The 17,959-nt window shown below is 38.7% G+C and overlaps 1 protein-coding gene across 1 annotated transcript; it reads left to right on the top strand.

Annotated features, from left to right (window-relative positions):
- Positions 1-724: 724 nt before the first annotated feature.
- On the top strand, positions 725-10,032 carry LOC109061557 (guanylate-binding protein 1-like). Its single transcript, XM_019078659.2, has 9 exons — positions 725-917; positions 1,006-1,133; positions 2,560-2,669; positions 4,246-4,430; positions 5,176-5,418; positions 6,202-6,482; positions 6,834-7,046; positions 8,335-8,437; positions 9,236-10,032. The coding sequence occupies exons 1-9, from the start codon at positions 740-742 to the stop codon at positions 9,730-9,732; spliced, it is 1,938 nt and encodes a 645-aa protein (XP_018934204.2). The 5' UTR covers positions 725-739; the 3' UTR covers positions 9,733-10,032.
- Positions 10,033-17,959: the final 7,927 nt, after the last annotated feature.

Genomic DNA, 17,959 nt, shown 5'->3' with positions numbered 1-17,959 from the left:
ACTCTCGACCAATCAGCATCAAGAGTCTGGAGCTGAGGGTGTGTCTAAGAAACATGGGTAGAATATCAGGAAGCTACAACATGAACACAACTCAGACTAGACTTGAGTGAACTAAAACAGGTAAGGGACGTTCCTTCATTCAGATCATTCTAGCACTTGTGCTGCTCTTATAACTGTAAACAATACAATGTCTAATGTTTTACAGTCAGCACCAGCACAGCAGCAGATTCTTCATGTTTGTTTTTACTTCTGCAGTTGCTCATGTGTGACCGTTTGTCTTGAGATTGTGTTACTGATTTAACTTTAGCACTCAATGAGTGTGTGTGTGTGTGTGTGTGTGTGTGTGTGTTAGTGAACTGACTTGTCTTGATAGATGTTCTGGACATGTTTTGTTAGAGCACAAAGGTCTTTGTTCATGTGACATGATTAACTTGTATTTTACTTCTCTAGTAGAAAGCAGCATCAGCTAAACCCAGTCTGGTTATAGATTGTAGCTGGGCACAAACAAATCTGACAGCATTTCTAACAAATCTACGTGTTTCATTTAGCCAGCTTGTGTAATTTGTTGGGAATATGTGTTAATGCAATACAAAAAACACAACATTTACACAAACAATCCCGAACAGAAAGAGGAACTGCTCATGTGGGGAGTTACTGTACTGTGTAATGCAGGATTATTGGAGTATTTCTCAATGCAGTTGAATAAAGGAAGTGAAATGTGTTTGGGTCTCCAGTGGCCATGGACAAACCAGTGTGCTTGATTGACACGGCGGCGTCCGATGGGAAGCTGTGTGTCCAGCAGTCAGCGCTGCAGGTTCTGGAGCAGATCCAGCAGCCCGTGGTGGTGGTGGCCGTGGTGGGTCTCTACCGCACCGGGAAGTCCTACCTGATGAATCGACTGGCAGGGAAGCAAACAGGTCAGCAGCACTGATGTCATCCAAACGCTCATGTCCTTCAGATGAATGCATGCAAGTCATTGTGGGGTTTCTGGTGTGTCGTTATCAGGGTTTGCACTGGGCAGCACAATCGAGTCCAAGACGAAGGGCATCTGGATGTGGTGCGTGCCTCACCCCACTAAACCAGGAACCACTCTGGTGCTGCTGGACACCGAGGGACTCGGAGATGTGGACAAGGTGACAAACTAAAGTAGTGAAGTAACAGCCTCTATAGTCTGAAAAAAACATTCAGAAGAACCACTGGTGAGAAACTGTGCAGGCACGGGTATTTGGACTCAATCCGATACACGCTGATAGGCAGCTGCTTTCAAATGTTCCCGTGCTCTTGTTCACGCTCTGTCTCAAGACTGTGTAAAGGTCCTGCCGCGCTCTCTCGTAGTGGAAGTGTTTTCTGCAGTCGAGGCAGTGTTCTCGGGGTGGACGGTGCCATAGCTGCAAACAACAAGGTCACATTTTATTTTAATAAAAATAAATAAACAAAATAGGCTAGTATATCTGTTATTTGCTATTCATCATTTTATAACATTATGACTATAACTAGTGTAGTTTTCATGACAGACACTTAACTATGACATTAGGCCTACACGTACTTGTATTTTTACCTGACAAAACCAACTCGTACACGTTTGCTCTGGATTTTTTTTTCTTTATTTATATCTCCGTTAAATATTTTGGATGGATCATACAAATCTGGGAATTCCTTTGTATTTTAAATAATCTTCATCATGTTTTCTGCGCTCCAACATGAGCTCAGTGAGATGTTCTTTTGGTTGTTAATCTGCCTGATAATTGGTAAACCAACACAGCTTCTGCTTACAAGAATATAGATTAGATTTTATCTTTGGCGGCGCCTGGCGTGAAGAGCTGTAAAGGTTTAATGAGTTTCGTCTACCTCATGTAGAAGATTTAACGTGGGTGCGGTTCGGGTCATGTTTTTTTGCTGTCAGATAACGGGTCGGGTGTTCTGTTAATTACTGTGGGTGCAGTTTTATCAAGCAGGGCCTGTGCAGGACTCTGCCCTCCAGTGATGCATCATCCAGGGTAGAAACAGATTAAAATATACTGTTTGAGGGAAGTCATGGGAACAACTTGAGAGACACAACTGTGTAAAAACAGTTTACAAACTTTTGAAATTGTTGTTTAAAATTACGTTAACTGAGTTCTTCAGTGGAGAGAGTCTGGCAGGGAAAGAAAAAAGAGCATGCAGGGTGGAGGACTTGCAAGAAGCATTTTCAGTGCTTAACCTCTAATTAATCCAGAGTAGTATGGGCCGCATATTCAGTCATAGAACATAAAATTAGGAAAGACCTTGGTTTCTGCAGGATACCTTTCTGGATATTTGGAGTCTCGCCATTCCATATGAATTGAGAAATAGAACTTTCTAATGTAGCAAACAAGGATAAAGATAAAAGACAAAGATATAAGAATGTGACAGATGACTGATTATTCTGTTCCCCTAATCTGACACTCCACAGTGACAGTGAATTACTGTTCATTTTCATAACAACTGCCAGGGAAGTAGACGGTCAGTTATTGTCTTTAGGCTGTCAGTGTATGCATGTCATTGCAATGTCAATTTTTGTCAAATGATTGTCTGTCTCAGGGGGACCCGAAGCATGATACCAAGATCTTTTCTCTGTCCGTCCTTCTGAGTAGCACACTAGTGCTGAACAGCCAAGGGACGATCGACAACAGAGCTATTGAGGAACTGCAGTATCCTTCCATTCCTACATTCCTGAATTTCCTGTCCATGTGTGGTTTGGCCTGACATTGTTCTGTGTAAAATGGCTGGAACAGCATTATTAAACCTGTAGTTATCTTCCCTGCCTTTTCCTGGGTTTGCTCGGTAAGAATTTAAACAATAATGAAGTTCTCATATATCAAAATGGTTAGTTCTCATTACAGTTTTGAAACATGCTAGAACATTTGTAATCTGTGGAGTGGAGGGGAAAGAGGGGAGACATCACAACAACAGCTTCTGATCCAGTCAGTTTTATTTTACTCTCACTGAGTTTAAATAAAAGGCTTTTGAGAAACAGTTTAAACATTTTCTCAAATGCCCTTCAAAAGGGAACGTCTCAGGTTATGCATGTATCCATGGTTCCCTGAGAAGGCGAATGAGATGCTGCTTCCCTTTGCCATGCTTCATGAATTCCTTTCAGACAAGAAGTGGATGACATTTTTTACAGGTGCCCTTTTATATTCTCGAGCGCACCTGTCGTGACGTCATGGGCTGCCGCCTGCCAATGTCAAGTTCATTGTTGTGTTTAGACATACTTCAGACACCAGTCATTCTGAAGACTTTCTCCCAAAGCAAGCAGCGTCTTGTTCCCCTTCCCAGGGAACCATGGTTACATGCGTGACCTGAAACGTTTTTTTTTTTTTTACGTTTTTTTTTTTTGTACTGTTGTCTGAGATCCACTTATAATGTAATCAAGATTTTTGCATCAAAAACAGCATAATTTAGAAGTAATAGGCTATTTTCTGTCTTGTTTTAACCCCCTCATCAGAACGCTTGTTTGAATAGGCGTGTAGGATTGTAGACTTGAAAGTAAACACCGCTGCTATGATTAAAAACTGTCTCATGAAAACTGTCTATAAAACTGTTGCCAAAAAAGAAGCTTTAAGGGCTTCTTACGGTTTTCCACCAAAATAACATCTGAAAATTAATTAAAATGTTAATAACATAATTTTATAGTTTAATTATAAAATATAATTACTTGTATTACATAATCATTCTCTTTCATATCAAACTTTTAATTACAGCACTTCTTGAGCACAAGATTTTCACTGTAAATTTGTTCCACCATGTCTGTGTAAATAAGTTGAGGCAGCAGTTTAAAACTACTCTCCGTTATCCTTCTCTTTATTTCAACAGTCTTTAGGCTAATTAATTTGACATTTTAATGGTTATAATATTTGTAATGTCTTACCATTACTCTTTTGGTATTGCATAATGCCTGTCTAGGTGGGGAATGGAAAAGTTGGGAACCCTTTTATTACACAAATGTACACACATCCTGTGATAGCTCAAATAAATGCACAGCAATTTGCATTTGGATTCTGCATTACAAATGCAACAGCATATGCACATATATTTTCAGTGACTTTTAAGACTGTTATTTTGTTAGTTTACCGACAAATATAAACACTTTCACCAGTTATATGCTATTCAAGGAGCTCTGGAACTGAAGGAATACATAATTATTGACACATTTAGCTCTCTCTTTTCTCTATGGCTTTAGGATGTTCCCTATTTGCTTAGTATCCAAACCTTAACCATCTACAGATATGTCACAGAGTTAACTGAGTACATCAAGATCAAATCTGATGAGGATGAAGAGGACTCAGAGTTTGTCAAGTTCTTCCCCAGTTTCATCTGGGCCGTGAGGGACTTCACCCTAGAACAAAAAATAAATGGCAATTACGTGACCGAGGACGAATACTTGGAATTTGCCTTGAAGCTGAAACCAGGTGAAATTTAAATTGAGCTTTTAAATGATCTGACCATAAATTAGAAATATAGTCAGCTAGTCAAATAATATTAAGGTGCCCCTATCATGGATTTATGAAAATTACCTTCCATGTAGTGTGTGATGCAGCTCTAAGTGAATGAAAACATCTTGCAAAGTTTTAAATCTGAAAGTGCACCGTGTATAAAGTTATTGTCTTTCAAAAGAAAGAGTCGACTTTGAATCATTGAAACAAGTAATTTTTAAAATTTTTTCCCAAGATGTTTTAAAGTTGACGTCAACATGAAATATTAGCATATTGCCCACCCACTCGTTGAACGCGCGCAGACCTGGAAAAACTTGCTTTTTGCATTGGCCTGAATGAAAATGCAAATATTTTTACAAACATTGCTTTAAATAAAATCAACCAATTGGACCAATCACCGCAGATTAGCGTCAGGCAAAGGAGGGGTTTGGAAAAATTAAGCATTGAGCGAATCATTTGGGAGTCGTTGAGCAAATAAGGTAAAAATAAATTCATATTATCAGAAAATGAAAGTGTTCTTTGGCCTTTCATGCATGTCAGCCTGTTGTTGGGGACTCCCAAACCCAAAATATGAACCTTTCATAACCCATAATAGGGGCATTTATAATGATAATAAAATAATTTCTGCAAAAACATGCAAGCATTTGAAAGCAACTGGGAATTTCAATTTAGAAGCAACACTGTAATTTGCTGATCTCTTTGACAAATGCATCTTTTAAAGGCTCTTCAAGAACAGTCAACGAGTTCAACCTTCCACGGCAATGTATCCGAAATTATTTCCCATCCCGGAAGTGTTTTACTTTCCCTTTCCCAACCGCCCCAGAGAAAGTTTCTCATCTGGAGAGCCTAGATCCTGCTGACCTTTCCCCAGATTTCCAGGAGGTCACGCAACGTTTCTGCAACTTTGTCTATGACAGGAGTGAAGTGAAGAAGCTGAAGGATGGATACACCGTCACTGGCAGAGGTGAGTCTTTTTCTGCTGTCAACAGAGCAACCATGTTTTGGGTTCAAATACCTAAAATCATTGGGGGAAAAAAAGGGGTTGTGTTTGTTGCACTATGTTGTTATTGGTTATATACCTGACCTGGCCAAAGGATAACATGTTTCTGGCATGTTATATGCTTAGCAGCATATAATTTAACTCTAACTGATGCAGTGTGTAGCTTTTTATTTCTTAAAACAACCATGTCCATATTCCAAACTGTAGTTCAGTGTGCATGAGGAATCCTTTAAATGTTTCATTTTCACTAGAGTCCTGACCTTAACCCCACTGAAAGTCTGTGGGATATGCAGCTGGAGTTGATTTAACAGAGTGGTTCCACTGGCAATAAAAGATCTCAGCCAAAAATTAATACAACTCTCCATGGAAATAATTGTGATGTTGCATAACATTGTCAAAACAATGAAACAACAAAAGCTCAATACGATAAAGGCGTTCCAAGAAAAATATTAAAGCGTGCAACTTATTTTTGGACAGGCAGTGTAAAGTTGACATCCCAAGACTTTCAATAGTGATTCTGCAGTAGTAATGTATACCAACAGGGTTTCTAAATTGAATGTCCTTAAATCTTTGTGGTTTTATAGCATTATACTGAGAGACATAATGTAAGTTCAAGCTGAATATTCCTGCTAAAGTATATTGTATGAATTGAGTAACAAATATGACCATTATTTTCTGAACTGCATATTATTAATTTACAAATGCCAAGTTAACGTTCTTTTATTTGACCCTTCTCCTTCCCTGTAGTCCTGGGTCAGTTTGCGAAGACATATGTAGACACGCTTTCCAGCGGTGAAGTTCCATTTCTGGAGAATGCTGTGATGGCCATGGCACTGATTGAGAATGAGGCTGCGCTGAAGGAGGGGCTTGAAGTGTACCAGAGTGGAATGGAGAAGCTGAAGAAGTCCTTCCCTCTGGAACTGAAGGAGGTCTCAGCAGAACACCAAAGTCTCAGCAGGACTGCAACACAAGTCCTAATGAAGCGCTGCTTTAAGGACAGCGAGGGGATGTACCTGAAATCTCTAGAGGTGACCTTTCAATAATTATGTACAATTAAGTTGTTATTAAACATACTGGTCAGGCAAAAGAGTCAAAGTTTACAGTATTTAAACATCTGGTGTTCAAGGACACATTGAGACGGGGTGATGTCTGTTTGAAGGGAGTTCTGGGCATATTTGGCCAGAAAGCAGCGACTCCATTCAGTATTCTTCTTTTTTTTTGGCTGTAATGAGTGATATGTCTCTGACATTTTAACCATTCAAAGAAATCTAAAGGCACCTTCACATTCAGCTTTTGATTCAAAGTTATTTTGAGTCATTGTAGCCTCTAATATATGGTGTTTTAAGTTTTTGTCTCTGATATGTTGTGTGGTGTTGCAGGAAGGCATTAATAATCTCTTTCATGGATACTTGTGTCAAAATGAGGAGGCTTCAAAGAAAAGATGTGAGAATATTCTGTCATCCCTCTCTGCAACAATGACCGAGAAGCTGAAGAAAGGATCCTATGCCATACCTGGTGGTTATCTTCTCTTCTCCCAGGACCTTGAAGACATTGTGAAGAATTACAAAATACAAGCTAATAACGGAGTCAAGGTGATTACCAATGTTTGACATCGATGTTTGACACAACCTGGCCTTTTAGATAATAAAGGGTTAGTTCACCCAAAAATTAACCCATAAATGACTCACCCTCACATCATCCTAGGTGTATATGACTTTCTTCTTTCAGACGAGTCCAGTCAGAGTTATATTAAAAACTGTCTTTGATCTTTCAAGCTGTTTAGTGCCACTCAGCGGGTGTTGCATGCATCAGTCCAAAAGAAGTTAAATAAAAAGCGCCCATCAATAAAAAAAGTCTCACACGGCTGTAGCGAATTGATGCTTTTTTGTAAGAAAAATATCCAAATTCATAACGTTATAATCACTTTAATGTAGCTTGCGCCAATAGTTGCACACGGACGCAGCTCCGGGAGCATGACATATGAGGTGGTGAGTCTCGTCACGTTCTTCTTTACAAATTCTCGTTTTGTACCTCTAATTAGTGACCGTTTTGTTATGATCTCTTCCCTGCGTTTCCACGTGTGTCTCTTCTGAGCAGCGCATGCGCAGCGCTGACCTCATACGTCATCAGCCAGAGCTGCTTCCGTTTTACAACAGTGAGCACAAGCTAGATTAAAGTGATTATTATGTTTTAAATATGGTTATTTTTCTTACAACTAAACAACCCCCCAGGAGACACTTGTATTTTTATGGATGGGCGCTTTTTATTTCACTTCTTTTGGACTGATTCATGTTTATCCCCCCACTGAGTGGCACTAAACAGCTTGAAAGATCAAAGACAATGTTTAATATAACTCCAATTGGATTCGTCTGAAAGAAGAAAGTCATATACACCTAGGATGAATTGAGGGTGAGTCATTTATGGGCTCATTTTCATTTTTGGGTGAACTAACCCTTTACGATATCTCTGTAAGAGGCTTGTCAATGTTTTCCTAGAATGTGTTCACACAATATAGAATCAGATGGGAATAATCCAGTTCCTGGTTTAAATCCTTCTGGATAAATATTGAAGGGGCCTTGAGGAAGACATTGACTACTCTGTGTCTCTGTGTGTCTCTGGTGAGACATAGACACTTGTATGGTAGACTCCACTACTTGGTGATTTGTAGGTTGATTTAGACAAAAGCAAAATGTCTTGTTTTGCTGTAATGTTGTATGTGACAAAAAATATGTCAGTTGTGATGTAAAACCAAATTCCATGAGACTCATGCCCAATGCATAGTTGACCAGAGCATTTGTAGTAGAAGTCAATTTTTGATAGTACTAATCACAGATAATGTGGTAGTGGCGGTTCATGTTATCATGTATGTGGTGTCCACAGGCAGAAGACACACTTGAAGTGTTTCTGAAGCAGAAGTCAGTGGAGTCTAATGCAGTTCTGCAGGCTGACAATAAACTGACGGAGAAGGAGAAAAAACTTATGGGTGAGAGTCTTTAGCATGAAACAATAGCTCCTTCTAGAGGAGAAAACCAGTTCATCAGAGAATTGGTGCCTTCTTTACAGTGAAACTAATACGTTAATAATCAAATGCAGTGTAGTTTCTTGCATACCAAATATCATTAGTATTCACTAGTTCTGAAGAAAAATGCACAATAGCCTTTATATTCTTAACTTGGGTCTTATGTAATTGTCTTGAGTAAATTAAGCTTTGCTGAAATGTTTTGTTAGAGAGGCGATTTAACTGCATTGAAATCATCATGCGTCGTTTGAATCGGGCAGGACTTTAGTTATGAGTTAAGATATCACTTAGGATACATTTTTTGCAGATCTAGGTTTTATCCAGATGTTTTTTTTTAAGTCTGGACAGCACAAAAAAAAAAAAAAAAAAAAAAAAATCTATCATTTTCAAATCTGATTTAAGGCACATTTGTAGGTGTTTGAAAATGCATCTCAGTCTGGACGCTCAAAACACGTCACAGATTGACACTTAGTAAAATGTAAATGTATTTCTTATATACTTAGCATGAAACAGATGTATTTCAAATATATTTTAGTATATTTATTTTCACTAGGGTGAACATAGTCTTTATCTCATGTTTCCAGCACTTGATATGATATGCAATGTTTCCATTTCCACCAGTTTGTAACATAAATAATACAGATGTCTGCCAAATTAAGAAAGTTGTGCTGACAATGTACACTCTAACATGAAAGTCATTAAAAAGTCCATATTAAACTTCCCACTAAACGTTATTACTTTTGCCTGATTGCCTTCTTCCAGAGGAAAGAGAGAAGGCCATTCTCCTGGCTCAAGAAATAAACACCAAGGAACAGAAGCAGCGACAGCTGGAAGAGAAGATCGAAACCGAGAGAAGGAGTAATGAAGAGAGGATGAGACAGATGAAGGAGAAGATGGATGAGGAGCTGAGGCTTCAGAGAGAGGAGGCCGAGCGTGCCACGGACAGCAAACTGAGGGAGCAGGCCGCTCTGATGGAGAAGGGCTTTAAGGAGAAAGCTGACAGGATGAGCCAGGAGATTGAAGAGTTCAGGAGGAAGAATAAAAACGCAGAGAAGGAAAGTCAGAAACTGTTTGAAAAGATGATCGCAAACATGAACAAAAGACACGCTGAGACTATGAATATGTTGCAGAAGCAACACAGCGAGCAGATGGAGGCAATCAGGAACATGCCGAAGCCTTCGTCTGATCCATTCGCTCTAGTCTTAAATCTGCTAGTCAAAGGTCTCACCATCTTTGCCAGTGGCTCACGTCGCTGTTAAAGCAGCCATCGATCCCTGGCAGACACTTTCAGACAAAGCAATGTAATAGTGATGGAGGCTGCCAATCAGGGTCCCATCCCCATCATCGGGAGCAAGTGGAGTTCAATGTCTTCCCCAAGGATCCTTTAACATATGGATTCAGACTCTGAAACTTTAGATTCCAGCAGTGCTTCTCGTTTCTTCAATTGTACATACTCAATCATGGTGTTATTAGACAACTGATACATCCTTCATCATAGCAGACTGTTTGGTTTATGGGTAACAGGCTTGAGGATGGAGGAGCGAGGACATGAGGAATCATCTGAGCTATTGGTTTATCGTTTATTTTTTTGAGGATGGATTTGGTGAGATTTTTTGTATTTCTGTTTTAAATGTTTATTATTTTTTTTTGTTAAGAATTTTTGCTTTTCTGTTTGTGTTATCTTCAGCAAAGTGTAGAGCCATTTTACAAAAAAAAAAAAAAAAAAAAAATAACCTTAAGTTTCCTTACAGAAGGTTAAAAAGTGTGTGTCTTTTATATGACTCTTTTTTTTTCTTGTTAATGTATGTACTAAGTTTTAAAATACAGGTCAAACTGTGGTGATGTCAGGTCAAATAAAATACTCCACAATACTTGAAAGGTGTATTTCTTAAAGTTGTAGAGAGAGTAGCTCCCCTTAGAGCAGTGGTTCCCAATCCTGGTCCTGAAGAAACCTCAAGAATGAATGTTTTAGATTTTTTATTTTTATATATGACCTGATTCAACTCATCAGCTCATTAGTGGAGACTCCAAGACCTCAAATGTGTGTGTCAGATTAAAAAGCCATGTTTCACATTCACTTGCATTATAGGACTGACAGACTGCAGCGGTTTGAGTTAAAAATCTTTGTTTGTGTTCTACTGAAGAAACAAAGTCACCTACATCTTGGATGCCCTGGGGGTAAGCAGATAAACATCAAATGTTCTTTTTTGGGTGAAATATCCCTTTAAAGCTTTGCGAATGTCTTGACTGGTGTCATGATCAGGGATTGCCAGCTCTTTCTCACCCTCTTCCCTGTCCATGTCATCCTCCAAATTTTCCAGCAGGTCAGACTCCAGCATTTCACTGCTGCACAGAAAGCTGGAGTCTGAGCTCTTATGAAGTTGTGGTGGGAACAGGAAAGGGTCTGAGGATCACTTAAGTGCTGAAGACAGCCAAAAAAGAACCGGGTTCTCGCATTGGCTGGTTCACTTTAAAACAAACTATATATGAAACACTAAAGCAGGGGTGGGAAAGTATGAGATTTCCAGAATGATCAAATAACTAAATTAACAAACAACTGATATTTGATCAACATAGAGCAATATAGTAACAGAGGCTTGTATTGTATTTTTCGTTGTATATTGAAATCAATTTCTGATACTAATACGTTCATGTTTAATAATTACGTACATAAAGAAATGGGCTATATTTTGTGTTGGATCAGTTACCTGTGTCACACCCACCTAAACGGTTTAAATATTGCTTATCCTGTCCTAAAAGACCATAAACATTGCAAACAACATCTGAAGTAAAAATTTATTTACATACACATAACATGAAAACTAATCTTGTGTGACTCCTTCGCTTCACAGTGGGTGATTTTTAGGTCAGCAGTTTGGCTGTAAATGGCTGGTGGTCAATGGCGCTCTCTGCTGGTAGGGAATAGTAAGATGGTGGATCAAATACTTCCGAATGTCTTCCTGATGGCAGTTTAGATGATCATTATCAGTGTTGGAAAGTTACTTTCAAAAGTAATGCATTACAATATTGCGTTACGCCCTAAAAAAGTAACTAATTACGTTACTTAGTCACTTTGTAATGCAAAAGTAACGTAACGCATTACTTTACAGAAAATCTAGTTACTTTTTAAATATGAGGAGGGCTTGATTGTGTTTAATATAAGAAGTTCTATTTTTAACAACTGTAAAAGCCCTTTCACAACAAAAAGTGTAAAAAAAAAACATCATATAAAAAATATTTACCTAGTTTTATTTAGTAATGGATAAATATATTGATGTTCACTTCTACTTGAAATAGAACACAGACAAGGGCGTAGATTTGGTTTGAACATTGGGGGGGTTGAACGTTGTATGCTGCCTGTTATTTTTTTCAATTTTTTTTTTTTTTTGTTTTATTGTTATTGGATAATGTATTTCTTCCTATCTATCTATCTATCTATCTATCTACATGCTTTAACTGATTACAAATTCAACATATACAAATATGAAAGAGACAACATTTAGACATTTATTTTAAGATTTTTACATTCCACCTTAATGCATTTAAAAAATTTTTAAAGGGAAACACATCGGCTCTTGAACAACTGTCTATACTGTTTCCTGTTTTATTTTATTGATTGAATGGCATCTTTACCTGATCACCTGCTCCTCCTCTCCCTCTGCTGACTTTTCTACCTTGCTGCTATATTTACCTCGAATCTGTTATAAAAACATGTTAAGAGATTATACTCCTCATAACGTTATGAAATTTGTGGTATAATCATCATTCATAAAATTCTAACATAGTAGAGATTATTTAAAGAAAGAAATTAAGTATTGAAACCACCAGAAGCCGGCAGCGTTTCAATGTTTTAATGAGTTAACCACTTAAATCGTTCATTCATCCAATTCGTTCAAAAGTCAGATTAATTTAGGAAGAAAACAAACACCGATGTGAATACTTTTGTCATTGATAATTACAGACACTATTGAAAAATAAACTAGCAAAAAACAGACAGCTGCTTTGGTAACTTGTTATACTGATAGTTATAGCTAAATACATTGCAATGGATTAGCTAGTTAAAATATATGTGGTGTGTACTTAGCTATTACACAATATTCCCATACCTCATTCTCAGTAACGTTACATGCTTTATTTTATTTTTTTGCATTCTTCTCTGACCAGCAGTTAAATATAGTCCACTGTGCAGCGCTTCTCTTCATTTTTGGCGCTAACGTTACCCGTGTTCTCTCCCATTCAAACACCACTCTCGTTGTTTTGGTGAAAGTGCGACTCATTGGTTGGGCCGCTTGGACATACTGAATTTGGGATTTTCCTTAGTTGTTAGTTATAATCATCAAAATTAAAAGAAATAAACATTTGAAATATATCAGTCTGTGAGTAATGAATGAATATAATATACAAGTTTCACTTTTTGAATGGAATTAGTGAAATAAATCAACTTTTTGATGATATTCTAATTATATGACCAGCACCTATATATGTACCTATTTTGCTCCACACTTCCTCCTACTTTTCCTGTCCAGATGTCTTGTAATACTGAAAATAGCAACGAAAAAAACCCACTAATGATAATAGAATGTTGTTCTCTTTACATACTGTAGGTTTTAAAAGGTGGATACATACAATCAGTGCAAGACACAGCTGAGGGGCACCAGGGGAGGCCGCAGACTGTGGGGCACCAGAGGAGGCTGCAAAACGGGGGTCACCAGAGGAGGCTACAGACTGTAAGGACACCAGAAGAGGCCACAGATGAGGGTCACCAGAGGAAGGTGCAGACTGTAGGGACACCAGAGGAAGGTGCAGACTGAGGGTCACCAGAGGAGGCTGCAAAACGGGGGTCACCAGAGGAGGCTACAGACTGTGGGGACACCAGAGGAGGCCACAGATGAGGGGCACCAGAGGAAGGTGCAGACTGGGGGTCACCAGAGGAGGCTACAGACTGTGGGGACACCAGAGGAGGCCACAGATGAGGGGCACCAGAGGAAGGTGCAGACTGTAGGGACACCAGAGGAAGGTCAAGACACAGCTGAGGGGCACCATAGGAGGCCGCAGACTGAGGGGCACCACGGGAGGCCGCAGACTGAGGGTCACCAGGGGAAGCTGCGGGGTTAGGGGGAGGAGGGTAGGGTATGTAGGGAGGACACCAGAAGAGGCCACAGATGAGGGTCACCAGAGGAAGGTGCAGACTGAGGGTCACCAGAGGAGGCTGCAGACTGTAGGGACACCAGAGGAGGCCACAGATGAGGGTCACCAGAGGAAGGTGCAGACTGTAGGGACACCAGAGGAGGCCACAGATGAGGGGCACCAGAGGAAGGTGCAGACTGTAGGGACACCAGTGGAAGGTGCAGACTGAGGGTCACCAGAGGAGGCCACAGATGAGGGGCACCAGAGGAAGGTGCAGACTGTAGGGACACCAGAGGAAGGTGCAGACTGAGGGTCACCAGTGGAAGGTGCAGACTGAGGGTCACCAGAGGAAGGTGCAGACTGAGGGGCACCACGGGAGGCCGCAGACTGAGGGTCACCAGGGGAAGCTGCAGACTGAGGGGCACCAGAGGAGGCTGCAAAACGGGGGTCACCAGAGGAGGCCACAGACTGAGGGGCACCAGAGGAGAACACACCCCACTAATAATAATAGAATGTTGTGTAGGTTTTAAAAAGTGGATACATACAATCAGTGCAAGACACAGCTGAGGGGCACCAGGGGAGGCTGCAAAACGGGGGTCACCAGAGGAGGCTGCAAAACGGGGGTCACCAGAGGAGGCTACAGACTGTAGGGCACCAGAGGAGGCTGAGGGGTGAGGGGCACCAGAGGAAGGTGCAGACTGTAGGGACACCAGAGGAAGGTACAGACTGAGGGTCACCAGAGGAGGCCACAGGACAGGGGGCACCACAGGAGGCCTCAGGACGAGGGGCACCAGAGGAGGCCACAGACTGAGGGGCACCAGAGGTTTACTCTGGGAAATAGTTTTCCATGGTCATCCACAATGTCCATGCTTTTGCCATCAACTTTAGTGACTGTGTACAGGCCAAAAAATGATCCAATATGCCCCCTTTCTCTGCTGACTTTTGCTTTTTAACTTTTGTTTTGCCTCTGGACTCTGTCCCCAACCTGCATGACAACAGCCTCTCCTTGGTCCAGTTTCCTCTTTCTTATTTTTTTTAGCACCTCTGCCATATTCTCCTGAATAATTATCCTTGGTACAAGCTGTCCTGCTGTTTAATACATTCAGAAATCCACTCCTCTGCAATCAATACCTTCACACTTTCATTGATCTACAGTAAAGAGGAAAACTGTGCTTAACATTGAAAAAAATACTGCAATAGAAAAATTATAAAATGTTTAACTATAGTGCCTACCTCATAGGTGTCTAGTACATCACATGGGTTACTAGCCTCACGACCTAATAGCAGAAAGTATGGTGAAAATTGGGTTGTTATCTGCTTTTTGGTTCGGAGATCAAACATTGTGGCCTTCAAATAATCAGCCCACGTGCTTGGCCCTTTTCTCTACCAACTTGATCAAACATCTGTAAAAGAGCAAAAAAAAAAAAATCAATAAGATTATATTGCCATATACAAATGGCCTCATTCTAAAAATATGGAAATGTGCGTTACCTCTGAATTGTGCCACTGAATCTCTCAACCAGTCCATTTATTTGTGGATGGTATGGCACACATAGACTTCTCTTAATGCCCAGAGTTTGGCACACACCCAGATTGATCTGTGTACAGATTAACACAAATCTCATTTACAAATTAGTGAGAATCAGGTATTTCCTTATAAAGAAGAAGAATTAATGGAATAAAAGACAAATAAAAAGCAAAGCACTAACCTTATTTACAAATTCAGTGCCTTCGTCTGTTAGGAGCCTTTTAAGGGCACCAAATTCATAGAACAATTTTATTATGCAGGCCGTTACCTCCTCTGTGCTGTTGGTTTTCAGTGGGAAAGCCTCACACCACTTTGTAAAGTAATCTACCATGACAGAGATGTACTGGTTGGTGTGTGCTTTCCAACTAAATCCATCCCCACAATATCCCAAGGCTGAGCCACCTAATAAACATTAAAGTTTAATATAAAATTGCAGTCATAAAAATATTCCTTGTGTTTTTCATACCACGATAGGGGTATATTCCGTTGGGTTCTTCAGAGAACATTGCTTTTTCTGACAAGCAGCACAGTGTTTGACCTAAAATTTATTATCAAAATCAGTTTTGATGGAATTATAGAAATGTATAGTATTAAAACATGAAAAAGGATTCACATATTAAACTTTATGTCCACAGGCCAATAAAAGTGCTTGCTTATGGCATCCAGGGTTTTTTGAATGCCACACTATGGAGCTCTTCAAAAATTTCTTGGGCACTTTTTTTTCCTGCTGACCACTTTCTTTTTTAATATCATACAAAGCATCATCTAAAAGGTATAAAAATCATTATAAACCACCAGCGAAACCACTAAATCCAGGTATACATTTTACATTACTTGCTTTCAAAAACGAAGCTTGAAGAAATATGAATTTTTCATGTCTGGAAAGACCCTGAGGTAGCTTTCCAAATCTTTTAAAGTCTGTCAGTGCTTTGATTTTAGCCTCATCCATCTTCAACGTAGTGCAAAATCTAATAAATGGGTCTTATATATAATTGGTCATTACATGTAATTGTGCACCACTGGTCTCTGTCATCTAGCCATTGACTATTTACACTGATTGGCCTTTATGTGATTTTATTACCTATAAATATGGTAACCATGGTATTAGATAGATAGATTTTGTTTTTCAATCTGAATGACAAAAAATGCCTTTTACCTTATGATCACTGTTACTGAATTTTGAATAAAAGTTGAGAGTTGTATGATATATAAATTATGTAGGTCAACAAAATGTTCAAAAAGTTATTAACTTAGCTTATGAATTAAAGCCTGTTATGTACATAAATAGCCCATGAATGTGCAGTAGCATAGAATAATCACAACACTGTGTGCAGTACATGCCTTCTGCCAGTTATGTTATGTCTTCTCCATACACACATTTATGATTAAAACTAATACCAACATTACCTGCTGTCTTTATTGTACTCATAAATGCAAAATAGCCACATAATGACTTTATCTTTTACCATATCACCATGTTTCTAACCATTTGGAACACTGTGTTAAGAATGTTTACAATTTAAATATATTACAAAAACAGTAACATTATTACTAAAGTTGTGTTGATGTTATGTAGGCTACCAACTGAGCAAACAAAAAGAAACACCACAGAAGGATCACAACTGAAACTTTTTTATTCCACCAACACCAAAGATACATTTATATCAGTTATTAACAGTTTTAAAGTTTGTCAAAATAAATTAGGTACATAAAAATGTTTGTTGGATCATATGTTGAAGTGTATCCTCAGGCACATCAACAAATTAATAGCTGTAATAACTGAATTAAACATAACACACAACACAATCTACTAACTATTGTGGCTAAATGAACAGTAGCCTAAATACCTGCTGAACCTCATCACACTTGAAAACAGTTTGTGTAATCCATCAAGCATGTGTGATCCGAAGAATCAATATTTTCAGTGGCGCTTTAACGCGAAACAGGAAACTCATGAATATTCATGAAAGCTCCGCCCAGCATCACCAAAAATCTCAGACACCGGATATTTCTGAATATTTCATATTCAATGTTTTCCTATGCAAATTTCCAGCAGTCTTATTGGTTATAATCAATCACATGCTGAAGAGCTGATAACAGTCATCTTATTTGTGTGTAACTTTAACACTTATATTACTGATCAATTTAGAATCATGTATTGAAGTAATGCATCACTAAAGAATACCAACAATGAGTAAATGAATGTCAGTTAGGGTTAGGCCTTATTGTGAAAAAAGTTAATTACAAATAATTTCACAATAAATTAATCCAATGTTACAATAAATACAATTTGTTAAAAATAGTTAATTTAAATACATATTACAATAAACACAATTCACTAAAAATAAGTTGTTAATTTTAAAAAGGTTTCAATAAAGTTTGAAAATGATGAAAACACATTCATTAATTTATTTTTTTGTAGGGGTTTTGTTAAAATTGTGGGGTATTTAAATTTATTTTTATTTTAGAGGCAAACGGAGAAAGTAGTAGTAAATATTAGCAATTTTTTTTTGTTTACTATAAAATAATTGTATTTGTATTTAATTCTAGGCCTACCTTTTATTTTGAATAAAATTATCACACATTATTATTTAGTTTAGTTTATTAAAAAAAACTGAAATAGTGCAATAATATTATACTACTATTAATTCATTTTTTATAGTTATATTTAATGGGTCACGCTAGATGCAGTGCGAGGACCAAACCAAATCTCCAGGTTCTCTTATGAACCAGGCTGAAAAAATTATAAGCCTTTTAAACTAGTGAGGACCACGCTAGCAAATCTCTTAATAGCAACAGGTCCGTAAGAGTAAACGTGCACGGGAGCAGCT

This window comes from Cyprinus carpio, unplaced genomic scaffold (assembly GCF_018340385.1).
Source record: "Cyprinus carpio isolate SPL01 unplaced genomic scaffold, ASM1834038v1 S000006590, whole genome shotgun sequence".
NCBI classification, from domain to species: domain Eukaryota; kingdom Metazoa; phylum Chordata; class Actinopteri; order Cypriniformes; family Cyprinidae; genus Cyprinus; species Cyprinus carpio.
The sequence above is the reverse complement of the archived record's forward strand: the minus strand, read 5'-3'. Positions and strand labels throughout refer to the sequence as shown.